Here is a 17,140-nt window from a genome sequence, read left to right as displayed (position 1 = left end):
TTGAGTCCAGCGTTGAAGTAGCATTCTAAACAGAAGGTAATATGCATGTGTGTGCCACGTGCACTTTTGGTGATAAGACCGATGACAGACTCAGGCTGACCCAGACCTCACTGGTATTATCTCTGTCCAGGCCTGACCACTAATATGGCCCAGCACCCTGTCAACACATGGAGAAAAGAAATGCCTTCCTTTCTTATACACATGCGAACACGGCAACTCCCACACACTGCTTGGGTTTGCATCGGTTCTTTTTCTGTGGAAGAGGTAAGGTATAACGTTTAGACGGAATATTTCTGGTTGTGATTTACTCTCACTTAGGGCTCGTCTAATTACCTGACAATGACAGGGCACAGAAGCACCTATGATAGACAAGCACTATATGAGGCAGGTGGTAGTGTTTTACCCAAATGATAAAGAGGTAGTGATGGAGTGTGCATCAAATCATAGAGCATATAATGACACACAGATGCTAAAACAAATCAGTGTTATTTTGCTGTGGCGCCGTCATTTAGCACAATGGCTTCTAATCGAATCAAGTCAGTTCTGGGTGTTTACTGAAAAGCCAATGCATCATGGAGAGGGTCTTAAACATGTGACACTGAGGTCAGAATCTCAACTATCCTTTCACTATGTGCTCACACTTACTGCCTCAACTCACAAGTGTGCATATTGTTCATTAAATATAGTTTGATTTCCTTTTTAAAATGTAGTGCTCTAAATGTACAGTATGTTAAACTCAGTGACTTTACTTTTCCAGCCTCGGGGCCAATGTCTTTGCACTGATTGTGGAGGGGAGAAAGAACAAGTCCTAATAGCCATCAATAAAATATGATGTTAGTGGTATTAAGTGCAATCAGAACATTCACATGTTCTGATTGCACATTCACATTCACATATTTTGTCCATTCACATGGACAAAACAGAGAACACTTCAGGGACATATCAAATACACCAGCGATGTATGTGTTACAATGCCTGAACCATATTATCTTTGTCCCCACACATCTCAATTAACTTCTTTAATGGAGATAGCTTTATCAAGGAGGCCCATTCAGCAGATTAGGTGCTGACCTCGTTGAACTGTCTGTTGTTGGATGGAGTAAAGCAGAGCTTCTCTTCTTAAACGACTCTATCTCGTCGACTCGTTCTACAGTCATCTCTGACAACATTTTGAGGCGCTGGGTGTATGTCCATTTTGAAATCGTGAAAGTGATTAGGCCCAGAACTTGATGTTGGATTGCTACATTGTTTTGGTATCAATCTAATTGACCCTATACTATCGCTACTCAAAAAAAGGCTTACGTTTTGGTGGTATGAATTTAGTGGTGGTACAGTATTTGGTGGTATGATACTTCAGGTATCTATCCGCCCGTCCCCGTTGCACAGTACACCACCATCATGGCGTGTTTCAGGAGTCGTGATGACATGTTTTATCATGCTATATAGACAGTCAATAGGAAAACTCTATGTTGAACAGGACAACAATTCCCACACCAGAGACTGGAATGAACCTTGCTCCATCTTATTGTCACTTTAGGGCTCTATCAGTCATACCTTTTGATGTATTCAAGCATGCAAGAGATTGAGAGAGAAAGAAAGAATGTCGACATCCCAACATTCATTTAAACACTTGTAACTGTCACACATAACAAAGACGACTGTACACTGCATGAAAAGTTAAATAGAGACCTATTGGTATATTGAGAGGGATAAACTGGGCTACTTTTAGCTAAGCATAGTTTATCTTTCACCAAAACGCCATTCATTACTCAGGTCCCAGTAGACTTAAAGTGTTGATTTTATTAACTGCCGTGTACGAGCAGTTGTTGCTGTCTGCTAAAGATAGCACCATTGTTTAGATCAGCCATGACATGTGTTGGAACATGCTTGTTGAATGTTGCTGACTTTATTTCTGTCACGATTGTGTCTAGACAGGTCCTGCCACTATCTGTCCTCTCTCTGTTCTATGTCAGCTACAACAAATGACGATCTCTGTCATTTCACGACCTCAGCAGCTCTCTGACCTAATCCAAACCCAGCGTCCCATTACCTCACAACTCTGTTATGAAGGAGTAAGTTTAGGTGGATGGCGTGATTTGATGATTCAGCGTTGGTCACATCCTTGTTGACCCAGTGGAACATTAGATAATGATGTGGCAGTGCTGACTTCGACAATGTGCCTCTCCCACGTCCAGCTGATTATGATGTGGAAATACAAACATTAGAGCTATCTGCATTCAGTGAAGCAGCTCTAGTCTGGTGGGGTCAAAGGTCATATCAAGCTCACACAATAATACCCAGTTTTTTTAAAGGAAGCATATTGATGAAAAAACAATTTTATGTTCCCATGACGAACGCAAATGTTCCTGCTGCAAGAAAATCCTCATCACCATAGTTTACAGAGCTAAAGGTCCTTTAGTGCAAACACAGCTTTTTTTCAGTAATAGAGTTAGGAAAAGAAATTGAGGAAAAAACACAAATTAGCTGCTGATTATGACCCAGAATCCTTCTATATAAGTAAACTAAGTTGGAAAATAGTTAAACTGCATTGTGTTTTGCTGTTGAATTGTTTTAAATATATTTTGTTCGATGTATTGTTTTATGTCTAATTTTACACAGTTTTGATTATTTAAGATTTAAGAACACTCATAACTGCTCTTGAAAATGTGAGTCCGGATTACAATTTGCATCTGGGTAGTTGTAATAAAATACTGCTAATCAGACAAATACATACAAACTGGCATGATTAGTACAGGCAACCAAAAGTGCCAGATGTTTAGGTCGGATTCAATGATGATGAAAATCTAGGAGAAAATTGATGTGTATTTGTGTAATTTGATTATCATTACACTCAGCACCTCCTCTTTGTGCATATTTCAAACTGGGACTGAGGTTATTATCAGTATTGGAGACATCAGTGGGATTCTTGTCTGTGTGGGGTCTTAGGGGGGAGCTCCACAACTGAGTGATTTTCTCACTGAATGTTATGACCCCACACTGTCAACAGAGCATCTATTTCTGTCTCTGCATCTATGTTAATAACACCAACTGTATGCATGTGCACATGTGAGGAGTGTTTAAATAGCCAAAACAGCTGGGATTTTCGAGTCTAGCTGATGGTTGTTGGGAAGTGAGAGTGATTGCGTTCAGAGCCCATGCTGTGTGTGTGTGTGTGTGTGTGTGTGTGTGTGTGTGTGTGTGTGTGTGTGTGTGTGTGTGTGTGTGTGTGTGTGTGTGTGTGTGTGTGTGTGTGTACATTTGCATTTGTGGGTGTCTCACAGGGATGTGTGTTATCCATTAAAGTAAATGGGGAAACATTTCAGAATGTAGGACAGGGGGCTCAGTGAAGCAGGATGGGGGGTTGAGCTGTTACACTCTCTCTATCCTGGAATGTACTTCCAACCTTCACTACCCCAACTCTGGATGCTTTCAGACTGTGTCACCACAGTCTGACCACAATCCAGCTATGTCTTGCAGTAAAATATACCTGTATTTTATTAAAGTACTGCATGAGCACAAGCCTCTTTAGCAGACACATCTTGTCAGAAGAAGCTCCTGCCAGGTAAAGGCGTTTCTAGCCTACACAATCCATGCTGGCTGGATAACTTGAGACCACTGATTTGATTAAGCATTCATGCATCTGTGCCAAAAGACCAAGCTGAACTTTTGCTGGATCTTAGTGATTTGAGGCTTGGTTCTCATAACTTTTTGTAAAGGTTTTCTGAGCTGTGCCTGCTTGTTATTCTTACAGTTACAAACAATCACTGTAGTGAACTTTCTAGCATAGCCAGTATTCCACAAGTGGCCTTAGATGAGCTCCTGAAGGGCTTTTGGGGTGGATTAAGAGCCTTGCTAAAGGACACATTGATGGTCTGTTAACGTTCCCAACTCATATTCATTGTTTGTCTATAGGCTTTAAAAGGCAACTTAATGATTCTATAAATTCAACCTCTTCAAGTTTATAAGACAAGTATGTTAAAATATCAGCAATATGTCATGTATCTGTTCCAACACTTGTTTTTATGGCTGCACTATTGCACGAAAAAGACAATTATCTAGACATCTTGTGCATCGTTTAGTGAAATTAATGTAAATCAATGGCTGTCTTGAAGGAGGGGATTTAATTTAAAATATATGGCATGCTTTGGAAAATTGTTGAGTCATGTAAATTAGATTAGTTTAGAGTTAATGGGCTAAACCCTTCAACTAACCACCAGTATGCTCCGCTATGGGTGTCAGTACCCGATCTGTGCTGCCTGCACGATCTGTCACCAGTGTTGCCAACTTAGCGACTTAGTTGCTAGATTTAGCGACTTTTCAGACCACCTTAGCGACGTTTTTTCAAAAAAGCGACTAGCGACAAATCTGGCGACTTTCTGTAGAAAAGTCACCAGTATTGTCCAGCGAGAACGCAAGGTATTTCTCTCTAATTCCTGTATTGAATTTGTGATTATGTGGCTAAAGAGTTCTATTTCTTTCTATCTACCTTGCTGACACAACCACTAAGCTTTATACAAATGATTGCGTAATGACGTCAACAATATGCAAATGAGCGTATGACGTCATCTAGCGACTTTTAGCGACTTTTGGAGCTGGTGCTAGCGACTTTCATTGGAAAAGAGTTGGCAACACTGTCTGTCACGAGGATTTACGACACTGCACGAATCACAATCTGTCCACGCTTCTGACGTTAGCCTCTGCCGGGAAGCTAACGTTAGTTTAGCTAACAGCTAATTCGGCTAACCTCTAGCTGACAGCTTGATTCAGTCTAAAATAACGTTAACTCAAACTTAACACTGGGTAAAGCCGTCTACAGCTGACGTAACAGCCGTTATATATGTTAACGGTTATTTTCAGGTTTTATTTTGAGGGTCTTTTAAAGTTATTACATGCTGTCTCAGCTAGCGGTTAGCCGAATTAGCTGTTAGCTATACTAACGTAGCTTCCTTTATTCAGTGGTGCGCGGTGGTTTATGGGATGAGTAGTTCCTTCGCTCTGAGATGACGATATGTACACAGTCTTATACTTTTGACTTTTTTGGGATTTTCTGTTCATTTTTTTACTCGAAATGATACGTTGTATGCTTATGAGTCACGTACCACCTGGTTAGCCTAAGGCATGGTCTAAAACTTTTTATATACGGATTTTTCCAGACGTCAATGGGAGAAATGAATGGGAAATTTACTTCCGGAACCCAAGGTCTCTCAGAGGAGGGGCAGGACTGTTGAGCTCTATGTATGTTGTAACTCTCTATTAGACACACACACACACAGACACACACATACACACACACACACACACACACACACACACACACAGATACTTACAACAAAACTCATAAAGTAGCAAAGGAGGTTAGATTGCCCACACTAACATAAAAATGGAGCAGAACCAGAAAAAGCCCTCAGCTTAGACCACCAGTCCCTTGATAGAGGTCTCATTACAAGGTCTGCTTTTTATACACAAGACGAGAATAGTGTGTTAATCATGTCCTGTGACACACTCTTAGTCATGCAAGCATGCATGCATTTATTTTATATTTATATGTTGACACTCATGCAGCCATTCATTTTCACAGTGTGAGGTCGAGGCAGTGCATTCATTTGTGGGAAGATAAACATGACTTCTGCCCCAGCTTGGCTCAGGTCAGGGGTGGGGGGGGGGTTGCATCTCTTTAAGCCACTTACACATACACTCACATTCTTTACTGTACCATCCTCATGTACACAACAATACACAATTGTATCTGTATATTGAATATAGAGTGTGATAGAGGCTGTCAAATGTGCACAAACATTCACACACACTTGAGCCCAATCAGCTGCTGTCAGCTGGATACTGTTAGATTGTTATGCTGGGGGTTGGAGGGAAAAAAGGAGAAGGGAGAGAGGAGGAATGCAATCTCAACACCTTCAGCTTCTGCCCTATTCACCTTGCATGTTGTTCTACAGGAATGCCATTAGCTCAGTGAAAAATGGTTGTGTGGGTGGATGGGCTTGTAAATGTGAACGTGCAGATGTCTGCATGCCTGTCGTGGTGGTGTCTGAGTGGGAAGCAGGAGAAAGAGCTAAAACATTTTGTGAGTCTAATTGTGTCTATAAACATTGATTTGAGTTGTTGAAGCATTGCCTTTGTGTGTTTGTGTGTGTGTATCAAGTGAATATTGGGTCTTTAATGTTTATCACTTTAATGTTGTAGATTAAGTAGGCACTGGTGTGCTGATTGAAACCAGACGCTTTTGCTCAGACTTCTTACACATATGTTCACATATGCCAGCTCATTGTTTCATTGTTTCCCTTTTCTTCCAAAGTGCTATATACCCCTTCAAGGGAAAATAATTACCCAAAGTGTTGTGCATTTTATCATCAAAGCACTTACGTTATCACTAAATACCTGTGCTTTTTTTCAAATCTGATTTAGAACAAAACTCTCCATATCTTTATGTTACAAAAATGTAGGCGTGGCCTCGGGAGTGCAAATGAATCCCATCTAGTGTCAAAAGTTGCTAATAATGTGTTGGATTAATGTTAAGATATTAAGACATTTTAATTTTCATTAAACAATAAAAGTTAAACAGTAACTCTGAGGACCCCCTGTTGAAGATCTCTGCCCTAAGACATTGGCCCAGGTCTGATCTCATCTCAGATTTAGCATGGTTTAATATTTCATTATATCCCCTCTGGCTTACAGGGTTTTGTCCCAAATGTGTTCTGCATTGGTCAGCACATGGCCCACAAACAAACACATATACATGCACACACACACACACACACACACACACACACACTGGCCTGCAGAGCCCAGTGAAAACAAAGCCGGCTCTGCCAGTGTAAACACGACCCATTGTTATGGGCACTCTTTCCCGCCTCGTATCTTCGCTCCCCGTGGCGGTCCTGAGCTCTGAGAGGTATATCGCTGGCCCGGGTCCCATTTAGTGGAGTTATATTAAGACTCATTTGCCATGCGTTTATATGACCATGTCATTATAATGCAGGCTGTAGAGTGTGATTTATATCCTCGGTTTCTCTCCCTTGCACTCTTCTTTCTCTCTTTCACTGGTTCCGTTTTTACTGCTTGGCTCCTTAAATGTGGTTTGTGGCCATTTACTTCGAGAGGTTTTAGCTTTTTCACAATTATTTTTAGACAAGCAGCAGTCAGTTTACTATAATGTACCAACCTCTGCCAACAAAGTAAGCCCATAGAAAAACATGGGAAAATGGTTTGGAAGCATAGATATTCTGATGTTAAAGGCATACTATGTAACTTTTCCCTCTTCAGCCCCTTCCGGGTTGTCTCATTGGAACTACAGCTCTCACGCCCCGCCGCTTCGGTCCCCCTACAGGTTGTCTCATTGGAACTACAGCCGTGTGAGCTGTAGGGGGACCGAAGAGGGAAAGTTACATAGTATGTCTTCAAACAAGTGTATTAGACTGTGTCTATGCACATGTGTGTTTTATGTACGCACATGTATCAGGTGTGGCTGTGAGTGTGCATGCACGGAGGTATCTCAATTATAAACCCCTAATTGTGTAAAATGTGAGTGTGATTCACTGAGTTCCAAATTGCTTTATTTTTATTTTTAATTTCAGTATGTACTGCAGCTGCCCTTACAAAGTATGTATGGTGCATGCATTATGCATATTATTGTGACATACTACTTCTTCATAATATTGGGCCTTGAACTTTGACCCTCTTGCTCATATATGCTGCACAGATGATTGTGGGTCAGAATTGCCAGAAAAGCATGCTGGCTTGCATACTGCAAAATGTGACCAGATGCAGGAGAACATCCTGGTATTTTTGGCATACTGCATTTGAAATACTATGTATTGGGACATTGGGACACGTCTCTCAGCTGTGACCCTGGGCCACATGTGCAGCCAATTAGGGCCAATCAGAAGGCTGTAATCAGGGTGTGGCATGGAGATGGTGGCAGTGTGGCAGTGGGGGAGTTTTAAGACCCATGATTAGTGTCAGACTGATGAGGAAAGACAGGGGGAGCTGCCAGGCTAAATCCCATTTCTTCATTTCTCTGCATTTATTTAACCTCCACATATGGGGGGGACTTTGTTTATTTAGTTTGTGCCAACCAGACCTGGATAAAATGGGGTTTCAAATTCATGGTTTTTTAACCTATTTAGGCGACAGATTGATGCGGTGTGCCACATGAGATACAGAAAGGTATTTAAATGTAAGAGTATACATTTCTACAGCTGGCAACTCACCTAACACCATATGAATTATCCTGATGTAGTGCAGTGAACCCGTCTAAGCAGATTAAAACAAAGACCAGAAATAATTTACTACTTCTATTAGTCTGGCATCAACCTCCTGCCCCTTTTGCTCATGGCAAGTAGAAAAAGCAAAGGCTGGAACCAGATTCAGCGGAGCTCTTTGAAGACTGAGTTTCAGTAAACCAGCTTTGTTGACTGGCTCTCAGAGTTTCTGCTGTAAGATATGATCAAAAACCTCTCCTCATATGTGCATTGCTCCAGACAGCTCTCTCTGTTCAGCTGGTATGATAGCATGTATGTCAAAATAAGAGTAGAGAAGTTAATTAATTACTGTTCTCATTGGCTGCACTGCAGTGAAAGAAGATTTGTGTAATTTTAGTAACTCAATGTTTTAAGGAACACATTAATCGACTTTTGAACCCAGTTACACAATTAGAGAGTCACAGTAGTTGCACTATACTGTATATATGCAGCTGTAATTGTTACATGAGTGAGTGAAAGGCTCAATCTCTCTCATACAGTGCAATTTAGCAATGTCACAATCAAACATGTTTTACTTCTGGGTTAAAACTTTTATAATCTATTGGTGTGCACTTTCCATATACTTAAATTCCAACTGGAAATTTCGCTATTAAAATTGTTGACATTTTAATCTTTACCGTTTTTATTGGCTCAAGGACAAACTTGATGGGTAATCTTTCCTGTGCCTGCATTTCTCTAATTTTAAAAGATTAACCAAGCTATTAACTTCCAACTCTCTCAGTCTGCTTTTCTTGGTGCAAGTCACAGCACAAATCACAACTGCGGCAAGTTAATCTCTTTAGTATGAAAGTATCACAGAAAAATAGACTGCAAGATGTAATAGAGTTTAGTTAGCATGATGATCAGACTTAATTGTAAGTTGACTTACAATGACTTGTACAGCTGCATCAATCTCTATTATATATTGTCTGTCGTTATTTTTTTAATGAATGCAGCTAGGTTGCCATGTACCCCCCAGTATATCCTGTCAATATCTATGGTCAACTGTCTAATAAAGGCAAGTACTGTATGTCATTATATAATCTGTACAGTAAATGTCCGTAGTTAAATGTTCCTGCTCAGTCTCTTTTCATCATTGCTTACAATTGGAAAAATCTTGTAACATGTCCAGAGCATAAGTAGTATCCAGTGGGGGGGGGAGCTTTGTGAAGTCTGCTCCGCTCCTTCCTGTGCTTTGATTGACTCTTGGACCACTGCCAAAATCCGTCTCTGGAAATTTGATCAGTGTGTTTATTCATTCGGCCTTTAAATAAATGGTCCATTTTTACCGTAAATCACATGTCACAGTTTCACTATTAGTGCTACTAATGTCAGCAAAACCAGGCAGCTGATTATTCTTCACTGCCTATTTGTTTGTCCAGAGCAATGGAAATGCAAGAATAGCAGACAGACAAACAGCTGGACAGACGGTCATCTGTTGAGCTGTAAGTCACTGTGATATGACAGGGCATACAAACACAGCGACCGGAGCGTGGCCCGGAGCTCGAAACCACATGTGAGCGGGCAGGAATGTACAGCCCACTGCATTGTAGGTTTGTGTCTGTGGGGAAAGAGTGCAGACTCCCTTACTCACAGGACACTGTGAGGTTGGGGGATGTGAAGGGGTGAGGAGGAGGAGGAGGAGGGGGCGAGGGCAGCCTAACTTTCGGGAATCATGTGCAAGGTCAGGAAGCGTGTGTTAATCACAGCCATCGTGCTGTCTCATTAATAGCTGCTTACTCTTCCATTACAGTAATACTCCATGTTTTCGCTTTCATTTTACGTTAAATAAAATGTGATTAACACAACTCAGAATCTCCTATGAAATATAGACTTTACAGCTGTGTGCACATGAGAGAGGAGAAGAACTTGTGGCAAAAAATCTGTTGCAGGTTTTAATCTTTTAAATATAATGTAAAGAGTCAAAAACAAAAATGAATACCACCTGTAAAATATCTATGTACTCTCATTTCTTCCTTAATATTTGCAGACTTACTGCTTGTACCGATTATATCTACGGTGAACAAATTTAAGCAGATCATATTGCCTAATCCACATTGGCCAGGCTCTATGCAGATCTTAAATAGAAATGACTGCTATACATCTCCTTTTCAATCATCTTATTATCCTCTATCTTTCTTTGATTCCCTCGCCCCAAACTCCCCTCCTTTGCTCCACCTATCCTTCTCTTTGTAGTCCCAAAGAAGTTGCTCCAGGAACAGGGACCCAGACCGCCGGTGTACTCCCCTCCACCCAGCGCCCATGACCCCAACATAGTGGGAGACAGTCCTCCGGAGGGAAGCTCAGTCAAAAGCCCTGACGCTGTTCCAGGTGAGCAAAACAATATAAGCTTTCTCACTCTCACAAACATTGTCACACACTCACGGCCTCCCGTGGAGAGCAGTTAACACTTAACAGTCCCAAGGCCTCCCAGGCATCAACAGAAACAGTAATTCAGGTCTCAAGTCAGAGCATATATTATGTATGTATATTTAAAGTTACACAGGGTTCAACTGTTTCCATATGTATCCAAGCAGAGCCATTGGTTTGGACCATTTATGATCATTGGTCTTAAAAATATACTGCTTTCCAAGAGTCAATGATGTGACCACAGTCTAAATCAGTCAGTCTAACTCCCATAAAGAGAAAGAGGGAGAAGACAGAGCAAGAACAATGAAATGAAAGAGTAAAGAAAAAGGAGACGCCAGCAAGGAAGGAAACTTTAGACAAAGCTTTATTCATGAGGGATGGTGGCCTGCATCCAGCACACTAATTACTCTGCTCAGCTACCGGCTCTGTACTGATTAGGAGGATAGACGAATGAATGAGGAGTTAAGAGAGGGAGCGGACAGGAGATGTGTGCTGCTGACGCATGAATAGCTTCACTTCCTTGCTTCAAACACTTCACTTAAAGCTCATCTAGAAAAACCTGTTTCCATCTCTGATGTACAGATAGGGAATGAAACATATGAAGGCGGAACAAGAAACATTTTACTGTAAATACCGGTATCCTGATCTCATTTCTCTTTGTTTATTTGTAACTGGATAGAGGGATGGGCGTGCACAAACAGGTATTTGACTAAACAGCTGGATCAACATTCACAACATACTTCTTAAAGGAATAGTTCAGCATTTTGGGAATTACACTCATTCGTTTTCTTGCCAAGAGTAAGATTAGACAGTTGATACGACGTCACACGTTGAATCTGTGCCTTCAATTCTTGTTTTCCCCTCTCTTTTCACTCAACTTTCATATGTTTCCCCATTTATGTATTTATGGGAGGGTTGTTGTGTTTTTTTTGTTTGTTTTTTTTACTTTAATTTATTAGAGCTATGTGATGCTTACATTGAGTTAATTATTAAAGTCCAAAATGTCATGGCAGCATTCTCATATCAAATGAAAATTATGTATTTGCCCCCAAATTTCAGCCTGGCTTATTTGCGTCTTTAAAAACATTGGATTGGATTTTGTCTAGCATTTAAAATAAAATGTGTGAATTAGAGCACCACTTGGCAGGACCGGATCATTTTTGGAAATTGACACACCTGTTAGAACCGTTAAAGTTGTAAACCGCAAAATTCTGACTTATGTATCGTCTCTCCATCTTTGGTCTTAACTTCTTGTTGCTGGGGTGTTCCTGCACTGCAATTCCCAGAGATCAGTTGGCCGATAGTGTTTTTTTTGTTTTTTAAGCCATGATGCCGGCTATACCCATAACTCTCAGTTCCTATTATGTCTGTTCTTAACACACCTCTGTTGCTGAAGCTAAAAACATAAATAGTATCTAAATATTGTATATCACTCTGAGGTCTGAGGCAGATCATTTTTATGCCAACACAGATGCAGCATTTATTATTGTTAAAATGCCATTGGTTTATTTAGATATTTATTAATAACGGCTTTACCTGAGTGTAGCATGTTAAAAGTATTCAATCAAAAGAGCAACAACTGCATTTCAATTGCTATGTATTCTGTATTTTCAAGCACTGCAAGTGTTTTCTATTGACGATTCATCTGCCTGTGTGTTAGAAAGAGAGATTGTGGTCTGTTGGTTGAATGTTAGCCGATGTGTGCACCACAGCAGTGGGTCCAGGTGGAAACATTTATCTCCTCAGTAAGCAATTCCAGTCTAAACTGCTTTTATCAGATAAAGAGAGTCTGACACACCTTAAGAGACTCTACAATTAGAGGTCACTGGTGTGTGTGACAGTTCACCGAAGTATGCTCACCTACACCGACAAAAACAATCAAGCATGTCAATATGACTATGAAGTCGTTGAAGTGAATTTCTTTTTTTGGTCGTTTTATCTGAAGGTTTAGTAGTTACATATCCCACCTAAACACTTCTTCAAGTTAACTAGATGTGACTATACTCATAAAATGAGTATAACTCTAGGTAATCAAATCACTCTGTGCTCCTCTGTTCTCTCATCTCAACTCCTCGACTCTTGCATAAACAACACAAGCCAGTGTGTAGAAGTCGTACTGTGAAGAAAATCCAGAGGGGGAAACAGTTGTTCTCATCTATAAATAGATTGTTTTCGGAGATTTTGGGGAAGCTTTTGAAATGTTGCCAAAGTGTAAACTTTTCCCATGTGATCCTCTTAATGACCTGAGTCAGAATGAGTTTGACAAATACCGATGTTGTATTATCTTCTGAATCACACAACTCTCTGTGAACATGTGTGCGTCTTTATGCGTAATGCATCTTTTCTACATAAGCGTATCTCCTAAAATCGAGTGAGAGACTTGGGATGACTCAGTGGTCTGAATGCTGTAGTCACAGTACCTCAGAGACAAAATACTCAGACTTTACTGTAAATGACCCAACCAGTGTGGTACTGAAATGTTTGAAACATTCTCCTTGAACTCAGTGTAGTCATGGTCTATCCACAAAGGAAAACAACTGTGTGTGTGTGTGTGTGTGTGTGTGTGTGTGTGTGTGTGTGTGTGTGTGTGTGTGTGTGTGTGTGTTCTCGTTTAACTATATTTGTGGGGTCCAAAAACCGGGAATACATTATACTTGTGGGGTCCGGACAGCTTTGTGGGGCCAAAATGTTGGACCCCACAACTTTAAAGGTCTGTTTGAGGGTTAAGACTTGGTTTTAGGATTAGGGTTAGAATTAGGTTATGGTTAGGGTGAGGGTAAGGGTTAAGGTTAGGCATTTAGTGGTGATGGTTAAGGTTAGGGTAAGGGGCTAGGGAATGCATTATGTCAATGACGGGTCCCCACAAAGATAGTTAAACGCACTTGTGTGTGTGTGTGTGTGTGTGTGTGTGTGTGTGTGTGTGTGTGTGTGTCTAAATAAATAATTAAAATGCTAAATGAACTATCCTCTTAAAACTGAACTTTTCTGCTTTTGCAGAGAGGAAAAAGATTAGGGAGACTAACCCCAACGAGGAGAAGTTTTCAGAAGGAGGAGGAGGTGGAGGAGAAAGTCCACTGCTGCCCCCAGCCATGAATCCCATTATCAACTCCACCTCTAGCGCCAACATGGCCCTCATCAGCAACGCACTGGCAGCCTACACTTACATATCAGGTAAGGCAACATTTATATAATCTTGTGTGACATCACATCACACGAGTAGCAGGTAAGTTAGAGACCTTAACCTGACAGATATTTCGAGAACAGGGCTGGATTATTATATTAAAGGGCCGTATTAGCTCTAGATTAGTTCTCAGACAGTGATTTGAGTGCATGGTTTCATATGCGGTACACGTGTGTGGCACGCTATCTTTTACAAAGGGACTGGGACTGAAAGGTGGGTAAATGTGGGCCAGAGGAATGCAGACGTTAGGCAGGGATAACCGCTACATACACACACTGTCAATGCATAAGTTATACAGTCAAATAAACATACACTGTAATTTGTAATGGAAGCTGAACATATGTGGCTAGCTAACTCCAGTTTTCTCATATTTGTAAGCTGCCATAAAGTTTTATGAAATGCATTTATAGAATGCATTTTATTGAGGAATATTACACCAATCAAAATAAGTCTTAAGTGTAAGTGTAAAGGAAAACTTAAGCTGAATCTGTTTAAAACATGATTTACTAATATTTGCAGTTTATTCCACTTTTCATTTGGAACTTGGAGGGTCTAATGATTTGAAAAGATACTAAGCTGAGTCACAGTGTATGGCTGGGTGATAGTGTGAAGGCTTTGAGGGTGCTGCAAGTGAACTGAATGTCTATAAGTCTAATAAGTGTCTATGAGCATGTATGAAAGCCAGCAAAGAGCCGTTACAGTAATCAAGCCTGAAAATGACATGTCATTTCTGCACAGCAGGTCTCACATGATCACACCAAAGTCTTAGATGTATGGAATAGGTCTCTCTTTAGTTCAGTCAGTAGTGAAAGACAAATCCTATTTAGAGGTAGAGGACGAGCAGCCCTTATCCACCTGCAGCTTGAGTTGGCGGGACACATTAACCAACATGAACAACATGTGAAAATACGTTTCAAGTCTAGGAAGTGACTAATATGAGCTGTAAGTCTGCAGATATTGTTCATCATAGTGAGTGAGCCATCAAGTGAACATTTTTATAACAGAGCAGGCTGAACATAAAAGACATCAGACATAGAGATTAAATTAAATGTTTGACATGTGTTCTTACAGTAATCAACTAAACGTAGCACTTTTTGTTCTGTCTTTTTCCTCCATAACAGACCACCCAGAGAGGGCGGCGCTCTTCTTCGTCTGTGGTGTGTGTCTGGGCCTCTTTCTCACGCTCTTCGCTCTGGTGGTCCAGATCTCTTGTCGCACTGACTGCCAGCCCCGCCAGCGGCCTCCCGCCAAGAAACGAGCACGACCCGCTGACTCGTCCTCCGATTCCAGCGACTCGGACTCGGACTGGGACACCACCTCGGATCTGTCAGCGCGGCGGCACCGGCGATTCGAACGCACGCTAAACATGAACGTGTTCACGTCGGCGGAAGAGCTGGAGAGAGCGCAGAGGCTCGAGGAGAGGGAGCGAATCATCCGAGAGATCTGGATGAACGGGCAACCTGACATCCCCGGGACACGGAGCCTCAATCGGTATTACTGAGGACTGCTAATGGGCTTTTTTTTTTTTTAATAGAAACATTTTTTAGGACGCACTTGGGTTGGAAGGGGCAAGAGGCATGGCCCTCATGAAGCTTTATAAGCAAGCATGAAAACTGTGGACTCACACTGATGAGAACAGTGGAAGGTATTGCAGACTTAGGAAGAATGACCTCCCTCTCTGCTTTTTTTCATATTCCTCTGGGTATCATAAGCTGTACCCCATTCAGTAAGAGAATAAGCTCCCACTCTGCATGGTAAGCTCAACTCTTTCTGCCGGAAGCTAGGGGTGAAAGGCTACACTGCCTTGCCCGTGACCTCAGCAGGCCTTTTTGAAGTGGGGATTTATGGGTCAGCTGCCTTAGACACATAGGCCTGTAGAGACTACATGGTGACTGAAGGACCAAGGCCTCAGATGCGTCTGCTTTCCTGCAAAAGACTATGACAGTTGGAGCTTTATGCTCAGCACCCTCCAGTATTCAAGTGTGGACTTTACAGAGGAGGAGCATGAAGCAGAAATAAGTGTACAATGGGACAATGTAAGACAATCTTTCCACAGTGAATAACCATGCTGCCTTTTGAACTATATAAAACCAAAAGATATTTTTGGGGGGAATTCATCTCAACCCTTATGAAATCTATTTTATAATATTTAATAGTTTATTGATGTTGTGTATTTTTGTTCTCAAGTATGGTTTATTAATTAGATATTTTTATACTTGGCGAAGGTTGTCTGGCACCTCAGGGATGCAATCCTAGTGTTTCTGTGTTTGGTTGATGTATTTGCTTCCTAAGAAGGGGATCAGCCCATTTAAACAGCTAATGTCAGAATTTAAAGAAAAAGAAATAGAAATATCATATAAAGAGCCTCAAAGAGGTTTAGTGATTTATCCTTATTTTTGATACAGTATGTTTAATTCACAGTGCAGTGCCTTTTCTAGCTATTAAGTCACTGTTGTCAAGAGTGCAGCTAATGTACAGTATAACCCAATAACTGGTCAAATGATTTATTAATTGGATATCCCAATTTTTTTTTTTTTTTTTTTATCATATATGTATTCCCTTTTTATCATTACTGTGGACCATGTGTAAAATTTGTCTCTGTCACACGTTGCACTTGCTGTTCTCCCCAGATGTAAATGTACGTAAGCAAGAATATGCCAATTTTGTACCAGATAAATTTGCTAGAAATAATTTTTCAGGTTTTGTGTCAACAGTGCCCTTATTTCAAAGATACCAGTGCTAAACCTGATGCTTGTGGTAATCGCTGCTCGTCTGGAGAAGGAACCAGCACTGAAAAAAGGTTCACAGTGGACGTGCAACCTGCGTCTCTTGAATCATGATACCAGTTTAATAAAATAAGCTATTGTCAATCCAGCTCTGTTTGCGCTGCCCTGGATACAAGCGTAGGAATAATTATAGTTTTCATAAAAAAGCTTGGTATTTTCATAACTGAGAGTTTAGTTGAGAGTACACAGGATATAGGGTCATCCACATAAAGACTGCCACTCTATATAGTTTTTTTTATGAAGACAGTTCTTGTGTTTAAATTTGAATGGGGTTAAAATGTGCTGATAGCTGGTAAAGTGAGAACAAATTATGACTCCTGTGCTTGGAATAAACTGTGTTCAAAATAACTTGCCCACTGTTTTGTTTAAACCTGCACATTTTAGTCTGAAGTTATGTTTTGCATTTATGTCACTGTGATGACCCTCTTCATCATGTCTGCCTGTTACTTTGTTTGTGTGGTTGCTTTCCTTGCAGGTAGCCTACTGTAGATGGGCGTGGCAGAGGGTCATCAGTAGAGTGACAGCTCCTTGGTTCATCAGTAACACTG

The 17,140-nt window shown here is 40.9% G+C and overlaps 1 protein-coding gene across 6 annotated transcripts in view; it reads left to right on the top strand.

Annotated features, from left to right (window-relative positions):
* Nucleotides 1-16,940, top strand: part of LOC116066081 (protein eva-1 homolog A) — an 82,163-nt gene extending 65,223 nt beyond the window's left edge. For 3 of the 6 annotated variants that reach the window (XM_031321866.2, XM_031321869.2, XM_035995540.1), the window contains 3 exons: nt 10,452-10,586; nt 13,623-13,796; nt 14,928-16,940. In XM_031321866.2, the coding sequence (XP_031177726.1) occupies nt 10,452-10,586; nt 13,623-13,796; nt 14,928-15,307 (689 nt within the window). In that variant the 3' untranslated portion in view covers nt 15,308-16,940. Of the gene's footprint in view, nt 1-3,163; nt 3,169-7,857; nt 8,182-9,706; nt 9,772-10,451; nt 10,587-13,622; nt 13,797-14,927 lie in introns of those variants that run through there. The other 3 variants (XM_035995539.1, XM_031321868.2, XM_031321870.2) reach the window with 3 other exon arrangements.
* The last annotated feature ends 200 nt before the right edge of the window (nt 16,941-17,140 follow it).

This window comes from Sander lucioperca, chromosome 19 (assembly GCF_008315115.2).
Source record: "Sander lucioperca isolate FBNREF2018 chromosome 19, SLUC_FBN_1.2, whole genome shotgun sequence".
NCBI lineage: Eukaryota > Metazoa > Chordata > Actinopteri > Perciformes > Percidae > Sander > Sander lucioperca.
Note: the sequence above shows the minus strand (reverse complement) of the source record. Positions and strands in the feature narration are given on the sequence as shown.